Source organism: Odocoileus virginianus, chromosome 10 (genome assembly GCF_023699985.2).
Source record: "Odocoileus virginianus isolate 20LAN1187 ecotype Illinois chromosome 10, Ovbor_1.2, whole genome shotgun sequence".
NCBI classification, from domain to species: Eukaryota; Metazoa; Chordata; class Mammalia; order Artiodactyla; family Cervidae; genus Odocoileus; species Odocoileus virginianus.
Window position 1 is genome coordinate 27,793,992 of NC_069683.1, and position 26,771 is coordinate 27,820,762.

The 26,771-nt window shown below is 43.3% G+C and overlaps 1 protein-coding gene across 8 annotated transcripts in view; it reads left to right on the forward strand.

Moving 5' to 3' along the window:
- Positions 1-26,771, forward strand: part of XRRA1 (X-ray radiation resistance associated 1) — a 67,724-nt gene that overhangs the window by 39,570 nt on the left and 1,383 nt on the right. For 3 of the 8 annotated variants that reach the window (XM_020879861.2, XM_070473247.1, XM_020879863.2), the window contains 8 exons: positions 1,055-1,183; positions 1,927-2,144; positions 8,628-8,668; positions 11,628-11,753; positions 20,563-20,656; positions 21,443-21,558; positions 24,998-25,339; positions 25,896-26,091. In XM_020879861.2, coding sequence (XP_020735520.2) covers positions 1,055-1,183; positions 1,927-2,144; positions 8,628-8,668; positions 11,628-11,753; positions 20,563-20,656; positions 21,443-21,558; positions 24,998-25,339; positions 25,896-26,091 — 1,262 coding nt within the window. Of the gene's footprint in view, positions 1-1,054; positions 1,184-1,926; positions 2,145-8,627; positions 8,669-11,447; positions 11,754-20,562; positions 20,657-21,442; positions 21,559-24,997; positions 25,340-25,895; positions 26,092-26,771 lie in introns of those variants that run through there. The other 5 variants (XM_070473250.1, XM_070473249.1, XM_070473248.1 and 2 more) reach the window with 5 other exon arrangements.

The following is a 26,771-nucleotide window of genomic DNA, read 5'->3' on the forward strand; positions in this document are numbered from 1 at the left end:
GAATGCAGTAGGCTTAGAAAAAAGGCTACTTTCCAGTCCTCTTAGTATAGGCCTATGATTCACCTATGTGTATGTGTACATGTGACCAGGTATCCCTATGTGTTTGTTTTTGTGTATAGAGAGGATGGAGTTGGAGGGAGGAATGAAAACACAGTGTGAGTCATCTATCTCTCAGGTGCTTAGAAATAATTACCTAAGCTTCATCCACATGGTGACACAAATGAATCACGTTGATGGTAGTAGCTAAAATACCACTACTTCCTACCCAACGTGTGTGACTCAGGACCTCAGCCTGTTAAATCCCACTCTCAAGTGTTTCTGAAAGTCCTCAGAATTTGAATTTGAATTTAAGAAAAGACTTCTCAGTTCCATACTGATGTGTGCACTCTACAAAGTCATTTAGAGGAGAGCCTCACTGCGGCCAGGAATGGTGCCCTTCATCTGTCCTACCTTATCCCACTTGGCCTCTGCCAGGGTCATTATCTCCAAGTGCTTCTGTGGTTACTAGTTCTTGGGGTGACACAACATACTTGGGAGTCTTCCCTAACCCCAAATTGTGCAGTGTTCTCCCTATAGAATGTTTCCCCTAATTCTGCCAGCCTGGTATTTTCCTTGAACATTACTAATGCCTCTCCATCCTGCCCCAACTTGGCCTCACTGAGTCCATCAGTAGATATGTGCAACCTTTCTCCATACAAAAGATTGAATGTGTGAGTGGGGTTTGGGGAAGGGGGTCAGTTGGAGAGGGGATTACACTTTTTGGTACCTCTCTCTGCAGAAACCATTCTTGGGCACTAGAGAAGTTTCCAAGGTGGTTAGGCTTCTTTTTTTGGGTAGGAGGGGGCCACACCACACAGCATGTGGGATCTTGATTCTGAACCAGGGATTGAACCCATGTCCCCTTGCTTCAGAAGGCTGGAGTCTTAACCACTAGATCATCAGAGAAATCCCCTGGTTAGGCCTCTTGATTGATTCCCTATCCTCCATTTCTTTCTGGGAATGATGGAGCTTGTCCCTTGCCCTTGATCGTTATCCCAGATCTTTGTGCACACAGGGAGGCGTCTGTCACATCGCTGACCACCAAGAGGTACATCCTGAGGTTCCCAGCGCTGGAGACACTGATGCTGGATGACAACAAACTCTCCAACCCCAACTGTTTTGTCAGCCTGGCCGGGCTCAGGAGGTAAAGCTAAAAGCCTCTCTCTGTAGGGCCCTCTGTCACCCCCATCCTTGCTCACACGTTGAGTGCTGCTCTGGAAGCCAAAAGGCCTGGCTTTAAATCCAAGTTCCTCCACTTACCTCAGCTGTGTGGCCATGGGTAAGTCATCTCCCCTCTGAGCTTTAGCTCGAGCCAAAAAAGTGGGGCACTAGTAAAGATATTTCTGATCACATGATTGGTTTAGAAGCAGCAAAGAGGAGAAAACGGGATCCTGACTCTAAGAGAAGAGATGGAATAAAATAAAAAAGAATGAGAATCAGAAAGATAAGTTAAACTCTGAGTTCCACCTATAGACAGCCCTCTATACATCCACAGATTCAACCAACATAGAACCTGTGTGGTTCTATGTGCAGGCCTGACTATATTTGGTTAAAGCAATGAAATGCTGGCCTTTAAATAATTAAGTTTTAAATCTCTGGAAATTTTACTTGGGGTTCAAATGCCATTTACTGAACACTACTTTGTGCCACATTATTTACATATTTTGTCATTTAATCCTCTCAAGAACCTCAAAAGGTTAATAAATGCTACCCCCATTTTAGAGGTAGGGATATTGATACCCAGAGAGGGTAAGTCACTGGCTCAAGGTCACAGAGGAGGAGTAAGTGTCCAAGACTGATTCCATGTTCTTTCCCTAACGTTACTTGGTAAATATCCCTGAGGTATCATTACTGCTGTGATTCTGTATTCACTTTCCATAACTGAAGACTGAAGAAGTTAAGCCTGGACCAAAACAGGATTTTCCGGATCCCGTACCTACAGCAGGTTCAGCTCCGAGATGGGTCTGGAGACTGGGTTGGAGGCAGGGGGAGTCCCCGGAAGCAGCCCCAATCCATGCTGCAGCCCAAGTCGTGGATATATGAGGCCTCAGATGACCAGCCAGATTATACTATACTGCCCATGAAAAAGGATGTTGACCGGACAGGTTAGTGATACCCCTTGTTAAAGAGACTCTTGACCCATAGTGTGAATAAGCATCTAAGAATTGATTCTGAAAGTCTGTGGCTCTCTGGGGAGCTCCTGCTTCTCAACTTCTGGGCCTGGGGAGATTGAGGTCTCACATGAAATATTTCAGTAACTTCCTACCTGTTCTGTCAGTCAAGATGTTTTTACAATCCAGGTACAAGTGGATTTTTTTCTTTTTTATCTCAAATAGTAAGAGGCTAAAAGTAAGGCTTTCCAGTGATGGTTAATTCTGGGGTGCATTGGCATTCTCAGGGGACTCAGGCTCCTTCCAATCTCTCTTCTCCATCCTGGGCCTGCTTGCTTGTCCTTCCTTGCTTGTCCATTTGCATGTCATCTTTGGAAAGATATCTATTCATATCCTCTTGATTGTTTATTTTTTTGCTATTGAGTTTTGAGTTTTTAAAAAATTACTTTTTGGATAGGAATCCCTTGTTCATGTACAGTAATTAAAAATATTTTCTCCCCTTCATTAGGTTATATTTTCATTTTGTTCATGGTTCCCTTTGTTGTGCAGAAGCTTTTTAGTTTGAGGTGTACAGCAGAGTGATTCAGTTATACATTTATATGTTTATGTTTATATTTTTTTCGATTCTTTTCCACTGTCATTTATTGCAAGATTTTGAAAATAGTTTCCTGTGCTATACAGTGCATCCTTGTTGTTTATTTTGTATATAGTGGTATGCATCTGTTTGTTCCATGCTCCCAGTTATGCTTCCTCTTTCTTCCCCTTTGGTACCCATAAGTTTGTTTTCTGTGTGAGTTTTTCTGTTTCATAAATAAGTTCATTTGTACTATTTTTAAAATTCTACATATAAATGATATCATATGATATCTGTCTTTCTCTGTCTGACTTTACTTAATGTGATAATCTTTAGGTCCCTGCATGTTGCTGCAAATGGTATTATTTCACCCTTTTATATGGCTGAGTAATATTCCATTGTGTGTGTATCACGTCTTCTTTATCCATTCATCTATTGATTGACACTTAGGTTGCTTCCATGTAGTGGCTGTCATATATAGTGCTGCTATGAACATTGTGGAGGTACATGTTTCATTTGAAATTAGTGTTTTTGACTTTTCTGGGTATATGCCCAGGAGTGGGGTTGCAGAATCAAATGGTAACCCTATTTTTAGTTTTTGAAACAGCCTCCATACTGTTTTCCATAGCAGCTTCATCAATTTACATTGCCACTAACAGTGTACAAGGGTTCCCTTTTCTCCACACGTGCTCCTACATTTATTATTTGTAGACTTTTAGCTGATGGCCTTTCTGATCTGTGTGAGGTGATACTTCACTGTAGTTTTGATTTGCGTTTGTCCAATGATTAGCAATGTTGAGTGTCTTTTCATCTGCCTGTTGGCCATTTGTATGTTGTCTTTGGAGAAATAAAGGAATGTTCTAGTTCTGTAGAAAATGTCACAGATAAATTGATTGCATTAAACTTTGGATAGTGTGGCCGTTTTAATAATATTACTTCTTCCTATCTAATCTATGGTATATCTTCCTATTTCTTTAAATCATCTTCATTTCCTTTATCAATGTTTTACAGTTCTCAATATATAAGTCTTTCACCTCCTTGGTCAAGTTTATTCCTAAGTATTTTATTCTTTTTGATTTCAATTTTAAAAGGAATTTTTTTCTACTTTCTCTTTCTGATATTTCTTTGTTAGTGTAAAGAACTACAAGTGATTTCTGTATGTTAATTGTTTTTAAATTTTTATTTACTTATTTATGGCTGTGCTAGGTCTTCATTGATGTGTGAGCTTTTCTCTAGTTTTGGCAAGCAGGGACCATTCTCTAGTTGTGATGCACAGGCTCTCATTGCAGTGACTTCTCTTATTGCAGAACATGGCTCTAGGGTGCTCAGGCTTCAGTAGTTGCAGCACCTGGGCTCAGTAGTTGAGGCTCCCAGACTCGAGAGCACAGGCTCAATAACTGGTGAATGGGCTCAGTTGCTCTGCGGCATATGGGAGCTTCCCTGATCAGGATCGAACCTGTGTCTCCTGCATTGGCAGGTGGAATTTTTACCACTGAGACACCAGGGAAGCCTTCTATATGTTAATCTTGTATCCTGCTACCTTGCTGAACTCATTTATCAACTCTAGTAGTTTTGTGTGGAGTCTTTAGGGTTTTATATATACATAGTATAATGTTATCTGCATATATGACAATTTTACCTCTTCCCTTTCAGTTTAGGTACCTTGTATTTCTTTTTCTTGTCTGATTATTGTGGCTGGGACTTCCAATACCATGTTCTGTAAGAGTGGGAGTCCTTGTCTTGTTCTAGATTTTAGCTGAAAGGCTTTCAGCTTTTCACAGTTGAGTATTATGTTGGCTGTATTTTGTCATAAATAGCTTTAATTATGTTGAGATATGTTCTCTCTGTACCCACTTTGGCAAGAGTTTTTTTTTATCATGAATGAATGTTGAATTTTATCAAATGCTTTTTCTGCATCTGTTGAGGTGATCTTGTGGTTATTGTCATTTTTTCATGTATCACATTGGTTTGAGTCAACACATCTGTTCTCTATGTCTGCATCTCTATTCCTGCCCTGCAAATAGATTCATCAGTAATATTTTTCTAGATTTTATATATATATGTGTGTGTGTGTGTGTTAATATGTGATATTTGTTTTTCTCTTTCTGACTTACTTCATTCTGTGTAACAGGCTCTGTGTTCATCCACCTCACTAGAACTGACTCAAATTTGTTCCTTTTTATGGCTAAGTAATATTCCATTGTCTATATATACTACAACGGCTTTATCCATTCATCTGTTGATAGACCTGTAGGTTGTGTCTGTGTCCTGGCTATTGTAAACAGCGCTGAAAACATTGGGGTGTGTATGTTTGTTTTAGTCGCTAAGTCATGTCTGACTCTTTGCGACCCCATGGACTATAGCTTGTCAGGCTTCTTTGTCCTTAGGATTTCCCAGACAAAGCACACAGGAGTGGGTTGACATTGCCTTCTCCTGGGGATCTTCCCAACCCAGGGATTGAACCTGCATCTCCTTTGGTTCAATTCTTTACCAATGGCAGGCAGATTCTTTACCAGTGAGCCAACTGGAAAGCCCCGAACATTGGGATATATGTGTCTTTTTCAGTTATGGTTTTCTCAGGATATATGCCCAGTAATGGGATTGCTGGGTCTTCATGGCTACATGTGGGCTCTTCTCTAGTTGTGATGTGTGGGCTTCTTACTGTGGTAGCTTCTCGTGTTGGGGAGTGCGGGCTCAGCAGTTGTGGCACACAGGCTTAGTTGCTCCACGGCCTGTGGGGTCTTCCCAGACCAGGGATTGAACTGGCGTTTCCTGTGTTGCAAGGTGAGTTCTTAACCACTGGACCACCAGAGAAGCCCAGCACTGTAACCATTAGTCTTTATAAAGTTTCCCTTGCCCTGTTTTATTTTTTCTCCTTCATTCTTAATCCCTCCTCCCATTTCCCATTTTCATGTAAGTATCTGTTTTGTGCTGAGTACGTTTTCCTGGATATATGGATATATCTCTGTGAAATACATTAGTTTGTGTGTAATGTGTTTTTAGTTTATATAATGGTAATATGCTGTTGAGCCCATTCTGTTACTTAATTTTTTTTCCACTCAGCACTCTTTTTAAGGTTTTTCTTATTGCTATATGCCCATCCAGTTCTTTCTTTTATCTAATGCATAATATTCCACACTGTGCTTTAACCACACTTTATTCATCTATTCCCTTGCTAATAGACACCTACGTCACCTAATCTTGTGTATGTTTCTTGCATATACACCTGGCCAGAGTTTTTCTGGAATACTTACCTAGAAGTGAGTTTGTTGGATCACAGAGTATATGCATACATAGTTTAAATAAGTGCCACCTGATTGTCCTTCAAAATGGTGGCTCTGGTATACACTCATACTTGAAGAACATCAGAGTTCCTGTTTCCTTACAACCTTGCCTGCACTTGATATTTCCAAGCTTTCTAATTGTTCTAAGTTTTGTTATTTTGGTAGGTATAAAGTGATATTTCATTGTTTTAATATCTATTTTATAAATATTGGTGATATAACTATTTCTTCATTTACTTAGTTTTCAACTTTTATGAATTGCTATTTCATATCCCTTGATAGTTTTAATATTTTCAATTTCTTCTTTTATTTTGTAATCACCTGACTGTATATTTCATCTGCAATGGTAGAGATGACATTTTGAAGAGAAATTCTTAAGTTTGATTTACCCAAGTATATTAGTTTGCTAAGACTGCCAGAATACCACACACTGTTTGCCTTAAACCACAGATATTTATTTTCTCATGGTTCTGGAGGCTAGAAGTCCAAGATCAAGGTGTTGGCAGATTTAGTTTCTTTTTCAGCCTCTCCCCTTTGCTTTATAGACAGCTGCCTTCTTGCTGTATCCTCATTTGGTCATCTCTCTGTCTGAATTGTCTATGTCCTATTCTTCTCTTCTTACAAGGAGAAACTTCATATTGAATTAGGGTCTATCCTAATGAGCTTATTAACCTCAGTTACTTTTTTAAAGATGCTGTTTCCAAATAGTCTCATTCTGAGGTACTAGGGGGTTAGGACTTCAGCATATGAATTAGGGAGGTGGTGGGGGACAACACAATTCAGTCCATCACACCAAACCTGTGCAGTTTTATCATATGGCTTATGCCTTTGGGTTCTTGTTTAAGTGTCTCCTTTCTCATGGTCACAAAGATAGTGTCCTATGCTGTATTGCTTTTCATTTTGCTGTTTGATTTGATTCTTTCAAAGAGGGTTTGATATAATAGATTTTTCTCAGCCCATAAAGTACCCCAAATTACCTTTGTTTTGTCATCATCCTTGAATGCTAGTTCACTGAATAGAGAATGTAGCCTTAAAATAATTTTTCCTGAGAACTTTGAAGATATTACTTGATTGCCTTCTAAATCCATTGTTGCCATGAGAAGTCTGATACCAATCTGATTCCCATGCCTTTATAGGAAACCTATTTTTGCTTCCTGGAATAAGATTTCCCTTTTTTCCTTTGGAAATTTGGCTAAGGTACTTCCGGGTATGCAGTTCTTTTTTGTTTATTTTGTTAGGTACTTTGTTCTTTCCAAGATAGTTTCCTTTATCTTGGAAAATTTTTATTATCCTTCATTCCATTCTCTTGTTTTATGAATTATCTCTTCAGATGGACCTTTTCTTCTGTATTAAATCTTTTATTTGATTATGATACTTTAAAATTACAAAATTAGTAACAGTTTCTCTTTCATAATGACCTAATTTTGTCTTAAAATAAAATAGTGTTTTGAATTCCTTAGAATCTAGACATTATTCTATTTAAAGTTTTTATTCTTTTGGTTAAACAACCTCTTTTTCAGATGCTGGTTCTTCTTTTATATTTCATAACTTTCTTTCATGGTGCTAATTTTCCTCAAATATTAGGAAGTGCCTGACTGTACATCTCTTGAATGGTTCCCAGTCCGAACCTTAGAACACAGGTTCTGGTTTCTGGAGTTCTTTCTTGTAACTGTGGGAAGGGCCAGGGCCTGAGTTCAGATAGAGTGTACCTCAGTTCATCTTCCTAGATGTGGGGGCTCTCTATCTCCCCAGAAGATCACTGCTTAGCACCCACACTTATGACCATGGCTCATCCTTTAGCTAACTCCTACTTTTTTCCTTGCACAAACCTTTCACAGATTCCTTTCAGACCCTTGTCTTCGGAGTTGTTCTTGCCACATGGTGTTCCACCGTATTATTGCTTATTTCATTTTAATGTAACCTTCTCAATACAGTATCATTAACATGCGGAAAGGGTCCCATTAGTCAGGGCAAAGGTGAGTGATCCCTGCATAGGATCCAGACCCAGCAGATGCTTGGCTTTATTAGGTTGAACTCAGCTCTTTATTGGATCCTCTTTGTCTGATGATTTTGAGAATGAAATCACTCTGCAGCCTCCTTCTCACTTGTCTCTCCTGAATTCACTGTCTTAATGCATTCTATTTCTACTAATATAACAAATAGTATTTTCAAATCCTCCAACAGAATATCTTTTATATACATTTTTCTCTTTTAAAACAGTTGGTTTGCCTTCTGACCAATACTGACTGCCCTATAGTTCTGAGGCTTACAAGAGCTTGCATGGTACAAAGTCAGGAAGAAGATCAGTGTGGCTGATACATAGTGAGGGAGGGCCAGGGTAGCATGAGATAAGACTGGAGAAGTAGGCAGAGGCGAGATCAGGCAGGACCTCCAAAGCCTGGCCAAGGAGTTTGAATTTTGTTCCAAGCACAAAGGGCGTGTTACCCGATGCATGTCACAGCTGGTTCCTCTTCCTAGTTAGCACTGAAGCTCAGGACCAAGGAGTACCCCCTCCGAGAGATACTCTGCTGTACACAGTGGGTGGCAGGCGCAGACCCTGGCCTCCTGGGGATCAGTTAGCGCTCTCACCAATCTCCATTCTTTTCTCTTATATTTCAGAGGTCGTGTTCTCATCTTATCCTGGATTTTCAACCTCAGAGGTAGGAAATGCCTACTTTATATTTGTGTCCTTGCATTAGAACATTAGTTTTAGTAAACAAAAATAAGTTGACGGAGCCATGAGAGGTATTTGCATATATAACACTGAGGAATCCCATTCACTGAATGCATATTTCCTGAGTCCTGACCGTGTGCCTGGCACTATGCTGGCCTATGAAGATGTAGCAGGGGACTCAGCCAACAGGTCCCAGGCCTCACACAACCCACAGACCAGCTTCTATTGTTCTTCAGTAGGGATGATTCCTGCCTCAAGTGATCAAGCTGGCATTAAATTGAGGCTGCCACTAGGATGAAGCCTAGTAGCTCCTTAACAAGAACCCTCACCCCAAAGCTAGAGCAACCCTGGCCAAACACACTGCCATCTGGGATCTAATCCTTGGTGTCACAGGCTTAGACACTTGACTTTTGTCAGCACATAAAATTCTTTTTTCTCAGGGTAGATGCTCACTAAGCAAGTTCAAGAAGACTGACACACTAATATTTATCTATTTATTCACTTACTCATTTATAGTAAGAAGTACCGTTATGCAGTTAGGTAACCTGCATCCTTGGGTCACAACTCAGTGTATACCCCCTCCCCACAGATACAACTGGGTGAGAAATTATGTCAATTGCTGTATTATTGCCACTTAACAAGCCAACACAGATGTTGACTTCAAACAATGGCAATTTATTATCTCTCACAATTATTTGGTTGGTTAGGTGGTTCTGCTGGTGTTTAGCTAGGGCACATTCCTGCAGCTGGCAGGCTGTCTGGGAGCTGGACTCATAGACAGCTGGCAGGACTTGTCATCTTTATGTTATCTTTTCATCCTGGACTTGGTTGCAGCATGGTGGCATTAGACTTCCAAGAGAGCAAGGTTCTGAAATTCAAGTAACGGCATTTTCTGTTGGTCAAAGCAAGCCATAGGCCAGTATAATACTGCAGTGCAGTTCTGATGCTAGCCACCTGGAATTAGCATGAGCCCACAAGAGCAGAGTCCCCAACAAGACTGCCCTCACTTTAGGCGTTAGTTGCAAGTGTGGGGGTTCCCAGGCTATTTGTAATGGCAATAAATTCTACAGCTGCCACAATCCCCTCAGGTTCAGTAATTTGCTAGAATGACTCATAGAACTCAGGAGACCATTATGCTTCTGATTACAGATTGACTATAACGGCTGCAAATCAGGACCAGCCAAATGAAAAGATGCACAGTGAGGGCTGGGAGGGTTTGAAACGTAGAGCCTCTTTGCCCTCTCACTGTGGAATGAATGTGTGTCACGCTCCCAGCACAGCTGATGGGTTCACCAGCCAGGTAGCTCACCAGAGCCTCAGTGGCCAGGACTTTCATTGGAGTTTCATTGCAAAGCTATGATTGATCGAACCATTGGCCACATGATTGAACTCAATCTCTAGCCCCTCTCCCCTCCCCAGAGTCAGGCTGGCTCAAACCTCAGTCCTCTGATCACATGGTTGTCTTTATAGTATGGCCAGCCCCCATCCTAAGTCATCTCATAAGCGTGAACTCAGGTATGATCCAAGGGGTTATGAATAACAAAGACATTCCTATCACTCTAGAGATTCCAAGGGTTTTAGAAGCTCAGTGCCAAAAACCCAGGACAAAGACCAGACAAATTCTTTATTGTGCAGCAGCCAGTCTGGTTTCAAAGGATTAGAGATACAGACTGCAGGTCTGAATGGGAGGAGCAGCCAGGTCACTCTGCATAAAGTTGTGTCTAACGGATATAGAAGGGCTTGTGGCTATAGAAGCCAGAGATTATTGACGGGTTGCTTAGTGCTCAGGTCCCGATTGTATGCCATCTGAGAATGCAGAGTGATTTGAATGGATGGAACTTTTAGTGGCCCCTCTATCAACATCAAATACTCCCCCTCCAAGACAGCACCCTCTGTGACCCCAGCAGAGCCAGTCATGCCCTCAGGTCAGGACCTTCCAGACCCAAGCCTGTCTGGTTTTTTCTTCTCTGTGCTTCAGTCTGACTTACCCTCTTTGGCTCACATGGCCTCCCTCTAGATTGGGAATGGCACAGTTGAGGAGATGCCTTAACAGAGTGCTACCACCTTCCCCTCCAACCTCTGGGAGATTACATTCCGATTTCCCTGAGAGGAGAGTTCCCAAGCACCATCACTGGTTTTTGTTTTACTCTCACCCATGGCTCATCCACTTGTGGCTGTACAAGGTGGAGCCCAGGAAGAAACAAAATACTTGGCCCAAAGTAGGTGCTCCACAAATGGTCATTGAACGAGCAGGTGAAATATAAGTGACTTGCTCAAGATTACACAACAGTTAATGGCACTTAGATGAATCAAGTTCATCTGAAGCCAGTCATTAGTCCAGCATCTACCCTGTGATTTCCTTTGGCTCCATCTAACTCAAGGAATCAGTGAGTAAACTGAGTTTAGCATAGTTAATCCAGCAACTTCCATTTTCAACTTGATCATCATCCAGGACTTAGCTGCTGTTTTATCCTGGAATGAAGAACCCTCCACTGTAGGATTAGATGAGCAAATCAGAGCAGTGCTATCTCCTCACCAGGAAAAGTCCCCTTAATGATGCAGGCATGCACCTGCCCTTTTGCTTTCTGGAGAAATCTTAACCCAACTGTATAGAAGGGCAAGTTCAGGATAAGCCACTATAGGGCAGAACGTGGGAGGTGAGTAGGGAGCTTCTGCTGTCTGCACTGCTGCTGTGTCATCCTTTGGCTTCAGAGAACTTGAGACTGGAACTTTGGGTGCCAGAGAATGAACTAACTATGTGACATCAGAGAACTTGGAGCCAGAACTCTAGGCCCTTGGTGACATCCCCCCTTATGACCCCAGAAGCCTCCTTTGGGCCAGCCCCTCTGGAATGGTCATTCTTTCCACCACCCTCCCTAGGAAGGGTCTGTTGGTCCACTTCTTTACCACCAGGGTGCTTTGACTTTGACTCTTTTCCTTCTAAGACGACCAAGGTATGTGCACTTCCGCCCATATTCGAGATTCTTCCTGTGAAGTCATTGAAGGCGAGGAACCAGACGCTGGCCCCGCCCTTCCCAGAGCTGAGGTACCTTAGCCTGGCCTACAATAAGGTGACTCTCAGCTTCTCTACCTCTCTCCCAAGGAGCACAGATGGGAGGGTGGGGTGTGAATTGCTCTGGCCTGAAAGCCAGCCCTCCCGTTCCCTGCATCAGTAGAATTCAGGCTCAGGAATTCTCAGGGTGGGGGTTCTCAGGGTTGGGGAAACAGAAGGCAAGCAGGCAGAGGCAGGAGTCCATTGATTCAGTCACAGATACTGATTTACCACTCACCATGTGCCAGGCTCTGTGCTGGGCACTGGGGATACAACTGCATGAAGAGATTCGACCTCTGCCCTTGCGGAGCTTGTCACCTACAGGGAAGACGGAGCACGAACAAATAATCACAGTATAAACATGCCCAGTGTTGCGAAGACATTCACAGTGCTCTGAAGTATGTGAAGGGTAGGTCTCACCTCATAATTGGGACCAGGGAAGGTACTCTTGAGAGTGGTGGTTAAGCTGAGATGGAAATCAGGGAGCTTAGTGAGGTGAAGATTGAGGGTTGAGTGACTTGAGACATGTTTAAACCAAAGAGAACAGCACATGTAAAGTCCATGGAGCAGATTTAATATGTGTTTCATTAACAAGTTTTATGTTAACATGTTTTTCCATATCCTATAAAACTTCCTGTAAGCCCCACTAATTGAGCCCTATTCAGGTGTGAAATGCCAGCAACTTTTAAGAAACCTGGCTTACATTGCTTCTGAGGCAAGCAGTTAGTACAGCCAAACTCCCCAGGTGTTTTCCTCTAAGAGTTATAATTTTAGTCATAACATTTAGGTCTTTGATCCATTTTGAGCTAATCTTTATATATGGTGTGAGATAGGGGTCCAGCTTCATTCTTTTGTATGATATGCAATTTTCTCAACACCTTTTATTGAAAAGAGTGTTCTTTCGCCATTTAATGGTCTGCTCACCCTTGTCAAAAATCAGTGGACCGTAGATGTATCAGTATTATGGATTCTCCTTTTGTTCTTGAAACTGGTAATTTTCATCTTTTCTGTTTTTTTATTGATCCAAAATAGAAGTTACCCTTTTATTGACTTAAAAAAATAACTAGCTACTGCTTTCTTTGGATCTCTCTATTGTCTGTTTACTATTTCATTGATTTTTGCTCATAATTTTATTTCTCTCCTACTCACAATTAGTTTAATTGACTCTTCTTTTTCCTAGATTCCTAAGTAGTATAATTTTAGATCATTGATATAGACCTTTCCTCTTTTTAATATAAGCCACTATAAATATCTTCTTTAAGCACTGTTGGAGCTGCATTAAATAAATTTTGTGTTTTGATTTTCATTCACTCAAAATATTTTTAATTTTTTGTGATTTCTTTGACCTATGGTTTGTTTAGAATTGAGTGGTTTAACTTCCAAATATATGGGGCTCTTCCAGATAACTTATATTTGTTCTAATTTAATTCTATTGTAGTCAGATAACATAATCTGTAAGATTTCATCCTTCTGAAAGGATGAAATTCATCCCCTTATTTTATGGTCCACCCTATATTCTAAGTTGGTGAATGTTCTGTGTGCACTTAGGAAAAAAATGTATATTCTGCATTTTAGGGGGATAGTGTTCTATAAAAAGTTATTGTGGTTGCTATAACAGCGAAGTTGAGTAGTTGCAATGGAGGTTGAATGGCCTGCAGAACCTAAACCATTTTTTATCTGGCCCTTGGCAGGAAAAGTTTGCTGACCTCTGGTCTAGATGATCAAATGTCAGAGTCCTTCAAGGCCTACTCTGAGTCTCTTCCTCCTCTTCCTCTGTATTTTCTCCTGAGACTGGCTTCACATATCCATTGCCTATGCCCAGTGCCTCACACACTTTTAACTCCTTATTGTACCCCAGACCTACGTGAATTTCTACTTGGAAGTCTAAAAGGCACCTCCAAAGTACACATATCCAAAGTGAATTAATGATCTTACCAATTCAAATTTGAATGTTCTTCCATTGTTCTGTATCTTAGTCAATAGCTGAGTTACTTGAGCTACCAGTTCAAATTTGAATGTTCTTCCACTGTTCTGTATCTTAGTCAATAACTGAGTTACTTGAGCTGTTGACTCCATTCAGGTACTTGAGCCAAACCCTAGTTGTCATCTTTGATACTTCTTTCTCCTGTACATCCCTCCTCCCCACCCACATCTAATCTATTTCCCAGTCTTGTCAAATTTAGGTCTTCATATTCTTTTATGGAAGTATAGTTGACTTAAAATATTGTGTTAATTTTAGGCATAGAGATTCAGTATTTTTGCAGATTATATTCCACTATAGGTTATTAAAAGATAATGAGTATAATTCCCTGTGCTACATAGTATATCCTTGTTGCTTATCTATTTTGTATATAATAGTTTATATCTCTTAGTCCCATAACCCTAATTTTCCCTGCTTCCTTCTCCCCTTTGGTAACCATGTTTGTTTTCTGTATCTGTGAGACTGTTTCTGTTTTGCATATACATTCACTTTTATTATTTTTTAGATCCCAATATAAGTGACATTAAATAGTATTTGTCTTTCTCTGACTTAATTCACTGAGCATAATATTTCCTAGGTCCATCCATGTAGCTGCAGATGGCATTATTTCATTTTCTTTATGGCCAAGTAGTACCACCAATTTACATTCCTCCCAACAGTGTACAAGATTTCCCTTTCTCTACATCTTCTCCAACATTTGTTATTAGTAGACTTTTTGATGATAGCCATTCTGACAATGTGAGGTGATATTTCATTGTGGTTTTGATTTGCATCTCTCTAATAATTAGTGATGTTGAGCATATTTCATGTGACATCTGGCCTTTTGTATATCTTTGGGAAAATATCTATTAAAATCTTCTGCCCAAGTACTATTTACAATAGCTAGAACATGGAAGCAACCTAGATGTCCTTCAACAGATGAGTGGATAAAGCAACTGTGGTACATATGTTCAATGGAATACTGCTCAGCAATAAAAAGGAACACGTGTGAGTCAGTTCTAATGCGGTGGATGAACCTAGAGCCTGTTATGCAGAGTGAAGTAAGTCAGAAAGAGAAATGTAAATATCATATACTGATGCATATATATGGAGTCTAGAAAGATGGTACCTATGAATTTATTTTCAGGGCTGCAGTGGAGAAACTGACATAGAGAACAGACCTATGGACATGCCGGGAGGAGAGGAGGGAGAGGGTGAGGCGTATGGAGGGAGTAAAATGGAAATTTATGATACCATGTTAAAATAGATAGCCAGTGGGAATTTGCTGTATGACTCAGGGAACTCAAAACAGGAGCTGTGTGATAAAGTAGAAGGGTGGGGTGGGGAGAGAGGTTTGGGAGGGAGGGGACATGGGTGTACCTATGGCTGATTCTTGTATGACAGAAAACCACAAAATTCTGTAAAGCAGTTATCCTTCAGTTAAAAAAATAAAGTGTCAAAAAGGAAAACAAGAATCTTCTGCCCACTTTTCAATTGGATTATTTGGTTTTATTTTTGATAATGAGTTGTATGAGCTCTTTGTTGTAGATATTAACCCCTTGTCAGTTGCATGATTTCCAAATATTTTCTTCCATTCCACAGATTGCCTTTTTGTTTTATAAGTGGTTTCCTTTGCTGTGAAGCTTTTAAGTTTAATTAGACTGCATCTGTTTATTTTTGCCCTTATTTCTTTGGCCTTAGAAAATGCAAAAATATATTGTTGTAATTTATGTCAAAGAATGTTCTGCCTGTGTTCTTCTAGGACTTTAATGATTTCAGGTCTTAAATTTAGGGGATGAAACTGTTTTGAGTTTTATTTTTGTATATGTTGTAAGAGAATGTTCTTTTTTTCTTCTTTTTTTTTTTTTTGCTATGGCATAGTTTGTGGTAATTCCCCAACCAGGGTCTAAGTAACCTGGGCCCTTGGCAGTAAAAGCATGGAGTCCTAAACATTGGACAGCCAGGTGATTCCCAAGAGAATGTTCTAATATATATTTCTTTTTACATGTAACTGTCCAATTTTCCCAGGATCACTTATTGAGGAGATTGTCTTTTTTCCATTGTATATTCTTGCCTCCTTTGTCATAGATTGACTGTAGGTGTGTGACTTTATTTCACAGCTCTTTATTCTGTACCATTGATGTATGTATTTTTGTGTTAGCACCACATGGTTTTTATGACCATAGCTTTATAGTATAGTCTCAAGTATGAGAGGATTACACCTCCAGCTTTGTTCTTTTTCCTGAGGATTGCTTTGGCAATTCTGGGTCTTTTTTGATTCCATATAAATTTTAGTATTATTTCTTCTAGTCTTCAGAAAAAAGTAATGGGCATTTTGATAGGGATTGCATTAAATTTGTAGATTGTTTTGGGTAGTATGTCCATTTTAATAATAATAAGATATCATGGGATATCTTTTCATTTCACTGAATCATTTTTAAATTCCTTAATCAAAGTTTTATAGTTTTCCAAATACAAGTCTTTTATATCCTTGATTAAGTTTATTCCTAGGTATTTTTTGGATGTGATTTAAAAAAAACTTTTTAATTGAAGTATACTTGCTGTACAATGTTATATAAGTTACAGGTGTACAATATAGTGATTCATAGTTTTTAAAGGTTGTACTTCATTTGAATTACTATAGAATAATGCCTATATTCCCTGTGTTGTACAGTATATCATTGTAACTTATTTCATACTTAAGGGTTTATACATCTTTCTTCTCTGCACCTCTATTTCCCCCTTCCCTCTCCCTGCTGGTCGCCACTAGTTTGTTCTCTCTATCTGTAAGTGTGCTTCCTTCTTATTCACTCATTTCCTGTATTTTTTAGATTGCACATATAAGTGATATCATGCACTATTTTCTTTCTCCATCACACTTATTTCACTTAGAATAATACTCTCCAAACCCATCTGTGTTGCTGCAAATGGCAAGATTTTCCTTTTATAGCTGAGTATTAGTCCAATGTATATATCTATATATCACGTCTTCTTTATCCATTCATCTGTTGATAGCCACTTAGGTTGCTTCCATATCTTGGCTATGGTAATAGTACTGCTGTGAACATTGAGATGCATGTACCTTTTCAAATTAGTGTGTTTTTTGTTTTTTTTTTCAGATATTTATCCAGGAGTAGAATTGCTGGATCAGTGGTAGTAAATGGTTCCTTCTAGTGTATTTTTCATTTCAGTTATTGCATTCTTCATCTTTGGTTGTTCTTTATATTTTCTAATTCTTTGTTTAAAAACTTTTAACTTTTCCTCTGTGAATCCACTCTTTGTCTGAGTTCTTTGGTCATCCTTATGATCATTACCCTGAGCTCTTACTCAGGTAGATTGCCTATATCCACTTGATTTTCTTCTGAGGTTTTACCTTGTTCCTTCATCTGGAACATGTTCCTATTTCACCTCATTTTGCCTAAATTGCTGTTTCTATTTTAATGGATTTGGCAGGCTGGTTCTGTTTCTTTTCTGGTAGGTTCTGGTCCTTCTCGTCAATGGTTGTTCTGTAAATAGTTGTGATTTTGATGTGCCTATGAGAAGAGGTGAGCTCAAGGTCTTTCTACTCCATCATCTTGGCCAATCCCTAGTCTGGAATGGATGTTTTTTATGTGGGAGTACCATATGTTGGCTGGGTGTCCCCAGTGTCTTTGAGGTGAGGGCTGGATCTGAGGTGAACACCAGCCCGGTCTTTCCTCAGGGTGTGCTGGCCTCTATGATAGAGGGTGTGGCTGGTGTTGGATTAGCTGGCACTCCCAGCAGAGAGAGAGGCTCCCAGCAGAGACAGAGGCTCCTCTGTCAAGGGGCAGGGTCTGCTGCCTAGTTGCGGGGGTAGAAACCTTGAGGATCTGACTCAGGCTGACTCTGTTCCCTTTAAGTGTGTGTGGTTTTCCTTCTCCCACACTGGGACCTTTGCCCTGAAGGAGGGGAAGGTACAAGTAAGTGGGGCTCCTGTGCTTTACAGAGGTCCAGCGCTCTGCCTGTGTAGGCGTCTGCAGTTCTACTCAGCTGCAGTCCAAGTTGCATCTTTCCCCCTATTACGGTTGGCCCAGATCTAGTGCACAATTGTAGCACAGAGTGGGCAGGGCTGGAGCCTTCACTAGGCTGGGACTGGAAATCTCAGTGTTTTGTGCTTGTGGGAATTGAAGCACTGCTCAAGCTGTAGTAAGTTGGGCTGCTTCTGTGTAAGTGCCAGCAGTGGCCACCACTGCCCACCAGGCCCCCTGCACCACCTCTGCATCCCTAAATGGATTCTTTTCCCAGAATCTGACTGCCCTAGATCCACTGCTGGGCTGGGGTGTTCACTCAGCTCAGATTGAGAGTGTGGCAAGGTGGCAGCTACTAGGGCACACCATCCCCTGCCCTGTCTGGGGGTGAGCCAGCACCCACACCCTCATCACCAATGCAGTCTAGGCTTCAGCCTTTCTCCAGCCTGTCCCAGCATTTCTCCAGACAGCCACGGGGTTTGCCCTTTCTGTGTAGGACCCCAGGACTGGACACCCTGTGTGTGTCCTGACCTACTCATTCCCTAGGGTGGTATCCACCACGCCATCTCCCTCTTCCTCTTAGTCCCCTCCCAGGGACACAGGTCCTGACCAAGTGCCTTTCTTCTCATCCTGCCTGATTATGTGGGAGTCTCTCTTGTAGCCTTGGTGGTTTAGGAGCTCTTCTGCCAGATTCCATAACGTTTTCCATGAAAATTGTTCCACATGTAGATGTAGTTTTGATGTGTTTGTAGGGGGAAGTGAGCTCCATGTCCTCTTTACTCTGTCATCTGGATCCACCTCCTGAAGCAATAGCCTAGGTCTTCATATTTCTAAAAATTCATCTAATAGGTCCTCTATGGACCAGTATCTTTAATAAACTTTGGTCTGGCCGCATCTCCAGCCTCATTTTACACCAACCACCCTTTCTCTCTGCTTTTAGTCACACTAGCCTTCTTTAAATCCATCCAACAGGGTTTCTCCTCTTTGCTGTGGTATCTTTCACACATCATTCTTTGTATGGCATGTTTCTTCTCTGCATTAGAGGAAGTAATACTTCCTGCTATGACAAACTAAAAATATCAATGAACGCAAAAGTGTATTTCTTACTTTTACGAAACCAATTGTGGATATTCCTGGTTGGTAGGTGGCCTTTCACGTGATGATTCTTCAGAGACCCAGATCTCTTCTGGGTCTATCATAGTTCTGTCATCCCATATAGGACCTTAAGAGAACTTTACTGAATCCTATGCAACTGGTCAGGTGGCTCAGTGGTAAAGAATCCACCTGCTGATGCAGGAGACGTAGGTTCAATCCCTGGGTCAGGAAGATACCCTGGAGCAGGAAATGGCAACCCACTCTAGTATTCTTGCCTGGAAAATCCCATGGACAGAGAAGCCTAGCAGGCTACAGTCCATGGGGTCGCAAAGAGTCAGATCCGACTTAGCGACTGAGCACACATGCACACAACTGGTAGGAAGGTAGTTGAGTGAGGAGAGGATCCTGCAGGAAGTTTTGAATGGGCTACGCCTGGAAATGGCATTTATCACTTCCACACAGGTAGCATTGGCTAGAACTGAGTCATAGGCCCACATCTAGCTGCCTAGGAGGCAAGAAGAAACAGTCTAGCTTTATGCCCAGAAACTAGAGGGAATGTTTCGATTAATACAGAGGTTTCTTTGACACGTACTACAACCCCCACTGCATTCACTCATCACCTTCTGCCATCCTTCAGATCTCAGGGACGCCTTCTCTTACCTCTGTGACGAGGTCAGACCACCCTGGTGCTCCATGGGCCTCATTTCTGTGGCATTGATCACTGATGTAAACACATGCTTCTCTGTGTCACTGCTGCTTCAGTGCTTATTTCGCACCAGGTAGTATTCCTCCAGGATAGGAACTGTATCTCCTTCACTCAGCCCCAGCCCAGAGCTTGGCACATAAAGTCATTCAGTAAATATTTGTTGGCTGAAGGAGCCAAAATGAAAGCCAGTGAACAGGTAATTGCCCCAGGGGCCTCTGGCACTACGCAGTGAGGCTCCAGAGGAAGTCAGACTGAGCTGCCGCCCGCTCCCAGCGCTTGGTGCTCTCTGTGGGCCCCACATCTGACTGAGCACCTCCCAGTGTGTCGCGGCATCTGAAAGGCCACTGCCCTGCTTCTGACCACCCTGATTCTGTTTCACTGCTGACTGACACCCAGCCCAAGGTTGTCCCTGGATGTTCTCACCATTCTTCTCAACAAGGAGTGGTTTTTGCCCTTCAGAGGCTGGCCTCATGGGGTCGAGTGGCCTCTGGGCCCTGGACAGCCATGGGTCTCCCTTACCTCACTGGCTGTGCTAATCATTTTGATGCATGTGTCCCCCTGACCTCCTGTCCCCCAGCCCTCCCTTGATCAGTGCCCAAACAGGCTACAGTGAAAGAGACTGTCACTGCTATTGACAGACTGGCATGTGTGTAGAGGTCACACTGAGAAAGGTGAAGTATCAGACAAATTGTATGCTGAAGTCAAAGTCAGTGCCTTGCCAAATTTTCAGGCTTCTTGTGAGACAAGTACTACATATATTTGTTCTTATTTTTGTCACCAACATCCTCAATACTTGGTATAAGCTACAATATGGAGAAGGGGAAAAATTCTTAGATTTCAATGTGAAACAGTGATGGTGAGATTCAGGCCAAGAGGGGCACAGGTATTCTGGGTGCAGACAGGTGAAATTGCAGAGATAAGACAGTCCCAGCAGTAAGTCCTGTCCCCAGCAGTCTCACTCCCCCAGCCCCACTCTGGCCCCAGACCTTGCAGGCATGCAGCCCTGCATTGTAGGGCCTGGAAGCAGTTGGGCAGAGGTGTGGGGTGGTGTCGATCTGATGCTCTCCTGCTTTCCTTACAGATTGCAAAGGAAGATGCCATCCTGCCAGTAGCTCTCTTCCCATCTCTCTGTGAGCTCATCTTTCACAACAACCCTCTGGTGACCCATACGCGAGGTATGGTACCCACAAACCTGCCCCCTGAACCCAGTCCCCAAGAAGCAATGTGGAGAACCTCATCCCTACCTCAGTGCCAAGCCCTGCCCTGCTCTGTGTCATGGGCGGACAAGCTTCATAGTGCACTGGGGGCTGTAGAAAACAGCGGACACTGCTGAGCACATGCTCTGCACTGACTCATCCCAGCAGCAACCCTGTGAAGCAGGCTTTATTGTCCTTATGCACAGAGGATGAAACTGAGGACCAGAGAGAGTCACAGTCTGCCCAAAGTCACACAGCAAAAAAAAAAAAAAAAGAAGGCAGCACTGGGAATGGAATACAGAATTATCTAGATCCTGTGTGAGCTCCATAATGACACTCTGCTCTGTGGGATAAGTCTTCTGCGACCTCACTCCCCACTTCCCAGCTGAGAGGGAGTGTGAAGCCGAACTGCAGAGCCCTTCCCCTCCCAGAGCACACTGAATGCAGTAGCTGCCACGTCAGTAGTGGGACCCACTGTCCAAGATGCAGCAGCTGGAGGCATCTTAGAATCCTGGGTCTCTGGAGTGACACTAGGGTATTCTAATCTCTGCTCTACACTGTCTTCATTGCCTCGGGCAAATTCCTTAACCTGTCTGTGCCTCAGTTTCCTCATCGGTCAAATAGGCATAATATAGGTTTCTACCTCCTAGGGCTGGTGTGAGAATTAAGTAAGGTTATACATGTATATGAACAGTGCCTGGCACATAGAAGCCCCCAGTAATTGTTAGCTAACAAAATAATCTTATTTTCCCATCATGGCTCCAGGGGTCCCACCACTGCTAAAAAGCTTCCTCCAGGAGCGGCTGGGAATCCACTTAATTCGAAGGAAGATAGTAAAGGCTAAGCATCATATTTTGATGCCTCGGAAGGACTCTCGGAAGGTAAGGCTTCAAAGGCAGGACCCCCAAGCCCAGAGGGAGTGGAGTCTATTTTAATGTTACAGATCAGCCTGGCAGAAGAGCCACTCCCACCCACAATGCCTCGGATCCTTCTGTTAGGTTTGTAATAGCAGTTTTGTCTTCTCCTTCCCTCACTGTATGACATACAGATATACCCAGGAGAGGTAAGACAGTCAGAGACCCAAAAATCAGAGTAGGGAGGAGTATGGGAGGGCATTGAGTCTGATCCCAATTTTCCAGAGGAACTGAGTCCAAAAAAGACACTGTGGAGAAGTGGGGGGAAATCAGTCAGAAGACCCACATGTCAGTCTGGTGCCATCATTTTTTATAGCTGTCTAAACTTGGGCAAGATTTCCACTCTCTGAGTATCAGCTTCTCAACTCTAAAACCTCTGAGTGGCTGAGAGGACTGGATGAAATTGATACATTATTAACTCCCCAAACCCCCTACCAGTGCGAGTGACAGTAACCCCTGGTATGAATGGCTGTTCCAGCCCTAGAATACGCATCTCCTGCCTGACTCTTGGGAGGCATTTCCTGGTGTGAAGAGTGGTCCGCCCTTTCAGTACCTCCCCTCAGCTAGTGGTCCAGACTTAACTTCTAGAATGCCATAAAGTAAGATCCCTTTCATCCAAAGGATTTCAGAAATTTCTGTGAAATGCTTCTCCCTCCTGAACTTTGTCTTTCTACAGCCAAAAGCTGGTCTGGGCATTGCTCACCCCAGAATTTAAATAAAGATATTCCCTAGGCCCCTCCCTCTAGAGTCTGCCTGTGTACAGCCAAGCTCTTGTCTTGAGCCCTCAGGGGACCAGAGCAGCATTTAAAACCAGCAATAAAAATCCCGAGGGTTTCCATCATCTTTGCCCCCGTCTGCTGCCTCCTCTAAGGGTCCTACTACCTCCCTTCCCGTCAGGCAGCTGGGGAGGGGCGGAATCGGGGTGAGCCAGATGCTCAGTATGTAATCCTTTCTCCCGTGTACAGAGCACCCATGCTGAGAACTTGCACATGCGCTCCCCTGTAATCCTCACCACAGACAAGGAAGCAGGCTCAGAGAGGTGAAATAACTTAAAAGGGAGTGTAGGGGTCCAGGGGCACCACCATCATTCCAACTAATAGAGGATATACACACATACCAGTGGCAAAATGAGAAATGAATCAATGCTCTGTAAGTGCTGTCTAACCTCCAGCACGGGCTACCGGAGAGTGTGGTGTGGGCTGCAGGCAGGCTGGAGATGCCTGCATGTCCCTAGTGTGCTCCCAGAGCTGGGTTGGATGTACAGCCTTTTACTCAGTTACATAGACCAAGGTTGCTGACAAGAACCTGTCAGAGCAGGTCTGGACCCACCCAACGTGGAACCAGAAACCAGTGTGAGGCTTCTGAGTGAGAACACAGATGGAAGATAACATGGCCTGCCCTGGATGCTCAGCAGTTCAGCATGCAGGACCCAGTGACTCTCATCCTCTGGCCAGTCAGATTATCCAGTCTTTGCTCAGGAGAGTGGTGGTGGGATAGAGGAAGAGCATCCCCAGCACTCCTCCAGCACAAACCTGTGAGAGGGAGGAATCAATGTGGCCCCTTCCCCACCAGCTGGCAAATAATGGCATTTGTTTTGGCCACTGTGAGGCATGGATTCTGAAAAAAGACTGGGTCCCTCAGCCTTCAAATCTAAACACTGAGATTTTATGTATTTCAAAAAGGAAATACTTTCTTAAAAACCTTATTTTATAAAATAAAAATAAAATAGTCATCCTTCCTATTCCCTAGTTCACCAGGCACATTTGAGCACATCATTGAGATCTCACGTGGGAAAACTTTGCAAGATAGGCAGGCAGGGACTGTTTTCCCCTTGTGTGAGCTCAAAAGGTAGACTGTGCTTGAGATCTTTCCACTGCACTGCATGGCCTGTCAAAGTACAGATGTAAGTAGACTAAAGATTTCTGACAAAGAATAAGCTATCCACCAGGTAACTAGGGAGGGGAAGCAGAACTAAGCCCAGCTGAGGGAAGCTGAGCACATGGCTCTCTCCTGGCAGATGAAAGTCTACAAGCAATAAATGCTGGAGAGGGTGTGGAGAAAAGGGAACCCTCTTACACTGTTGGTGGGAATGCAAATTAGTACAGCCACTATGGAAAACAGTGTGGAGATTTCTTAAAAAGCTGGAAATAGGACTGCCATATGACCCAGCAATCCCACTTCTGGGCATACACACCAAGGAAACCAGATCTGAAAGAGACACGTGCACCCCAATGTTCATCGCAGCACTGTTTATAATAGCCAGGACATGGAAGCAACCTAGATGCCCATCAGCAGACGAATGGATGAGGAAGCTGTGGTACATATACACCATGGAATATTACTCAGCCATTAAAAAGAATTCATTTGAATCAGTTCTAATGAGATGGATGAAACTGGAGCCCATTATACAGAGTGAAGTAAGCCAGAAAGATAAAGACCATTACAGTATACTAACACATATATATGGAATTTAGAAAGATGGTAACGATAACCCTATATGCAAAACAGAAAAAGAGACTCAGATGCATAGAACAGACTTTTGGACTCTGTGGGAGAAGGCGAGGGTGGTATGTTTCAAGAGAACAGCATTGGAACATGTATATTATCTAGGGTGAAACAGATCACCAGCCCAGGTTGGATGCATGAGACAAGTGCTCCAGCCTGGTGCACTGGGAAGAGCCAGAGGGATTGGGTGGAGAGGGAGGTGGGAGGGGGGACCGGGACGGGGAATACATGTAAATCTATGGCTAATTCATTTCAATGTATGACAAAAACCACTGCAATGTTGTAAAGTAATTAGCCTCCAACTAATAAAAATAAATGGGGGAAAAAAAAAGAAAGCTGAGCAGTTCAGTGGGAAAGAAGTTATTTCCTTGGGTCTAAACCCTGAGAGAGATTTGCCTTATAGGTCTTTATATAAGGTGCAGGGACTGACACCCTGATAGGGGCCTCGTGCTGCCACCTTCCAGAAAATATGGGACCATCTCCCCCAGGCCCTCCTAGGAATCCCTGAGGGAAGTCATGGGCACTGCAGGACACCTTGATCAGAGGAATGAGGCTACTGAAGGGCAGAGTGATAGAGTCAAGGATCCAGAATGAGGCCCGGAGCCTCTGCCACTGAATAACTCTGTGACCTTGGACAAGTCATTTTACCTCTCTGAGCCCCCATTTCCTTATTTATAAAATGAAGACATTTATTCACTGGGTAGTTTGAGGTGTAAATAAAACATAACATGTCATGTACAGGGCACATCGCAGATGCCCACTAAGTGTGATTTTTGTCCCTTCCCTCCCCATGAGACCTACCCCAGTGCTTTGACCATTATACTGGTTGGCCTTAGGCTGCTTATGTCCAGGAGAGATTCTGACTAGGAAGCAGACCAATTCAGCCCTTCTCCCATGACAGGTGAAAAATCAAGTTCCCAAGGTGCCAAAGCAGCCTATGATTCTCCCTCACCCATCCATGATGATCAAGTCTCCCTCAAAGGAGATGCTGGAGTCAGAGGCAGAGCTGACTAAGGAGCCGCCTGCCACCAAAACCATTTCTGTGGAGCGAGAGATGCCCATCGAGGGCCTGGGGGGCCTTCCCATGCCCCACCGGACCTTTGTGCCACTGCCTCCCATTTGCTCCAACTCCACTGTGCATAGTGAGGAGACATCCCACCGGAGCGATGCTGCTGGCCGCCTCAGCCCAGACCAGCTGTCAGATGAGGACACCAAGAGCACAGAATCCATCTTCTTGACCCAGGTGCCTGGACCCCGCCTGCTCCCGCCCACTTGTTCCCACCTCCCAGGGGTTCCTGTCCAACCCTTAGATGGATGAACTGCTATAAGGCAACTAGAACTAAGCACAAGGCAGATCTGGAAACCAGAAAGCAGCACCCTTGGCAGGGCCTGCAAGCCCCTTCTGGGAGTTTGGAGCCCCCCACTGATCCAAGGTTACTGGTAGGGACACCCATGGGAACAAATCACAGTCCTCCTTTCTCATCACTTGTAGACCATTCCCCAACCCCAGCCTGGGAATGGCTCTCCTGGTTCTTCAAGACTTAGCTTGGGCTAAGGTAACAATCCCTCCAGGAAGCTTCCTGGCCTCCTAGACTGTTCTAGAGCTTTCTGTGGACTCACCCAGCACCCCTGTGCCTCCCCTCTGTTACAGCATTCATCTCAGTGTATGGTCATTGTCTTCATGTCTGCCTCCTCTCAGCCCAGACTTGGGTCTTGCCCTTAACAGGATCCAGCATGGGGACCCACACAGAGCTCAGAGGTGTTAATGAAATGCATTTTCTTTCCCTCCTTGGGCACAGGTCAGTGGATTATCTTCCTCCATCTTCCAGAGGGATGATTCAGAGACAAAGGAGAAAGACCAAAGACCACAATCCACAGCACCCAGAGAGGCCAAGAGTACTCAGAAGCCCCCATCTGCCTCTTGCCCCAGGAAATACCATGGCTATGAGGAGCTGCTGACAGCCAAGCCTGATGCCACCTTCATTGAGCCAAAAGGTATGTGAGGAGAATGTCTCTAGGGAAGGGAGCCCTCTCCATGACCGAGAGCAAGTCAGGGCAAAGCCAAGGCTGGTACCAAACACTCTTTTCCAGGCCAGGGTGCCATTTTCCATCTGAATGTCCGTCAAAGGGCTCCTGGGGGTGTCCTGGTTTAGAGCCCTACTTGTCAGGACCCCTGGCCTGGACCTTCATTGGCTTTGAGGTAATCACAGCTGTTTAGAGATTCTAGCCATTCTGAACCTAACTGCTTTGGTTGGAAGTCTCTCCAGGAAGGGTTTAATGAAGAAACACTCTGACTAGTCAGATTCCCCGGGTCCTCCCCAGCCCAGTTAATCCCTAAAATGAACATCCAGAATCCTCCCTGTTTGGTTTGAGACAGGGGAGGCAGCCTCTTCTCCCACCCCTTATTTTGGACTGATGTGTTTTTGTACTGGTGCTCAGCTGTGCTATCGTGGCTGTCAGTCTCTGCAGTGTAACCCTCCGAGGTTAATGGGCTACCTTTCCCCACTCTTGTGCTGTTTTTCCATTAGGACCTGTTTTTCCATTAGGACCTGTTCAGTGATACAAGTATTCACTGAATGATGGCACCTCTGGCACCACAACAGATCAGGCCAGGATATGGGAACAGTGTCTTCTTGGCTAGAAAGGGTCTTCTTTGGCGCCCTCCATCCTTTTAC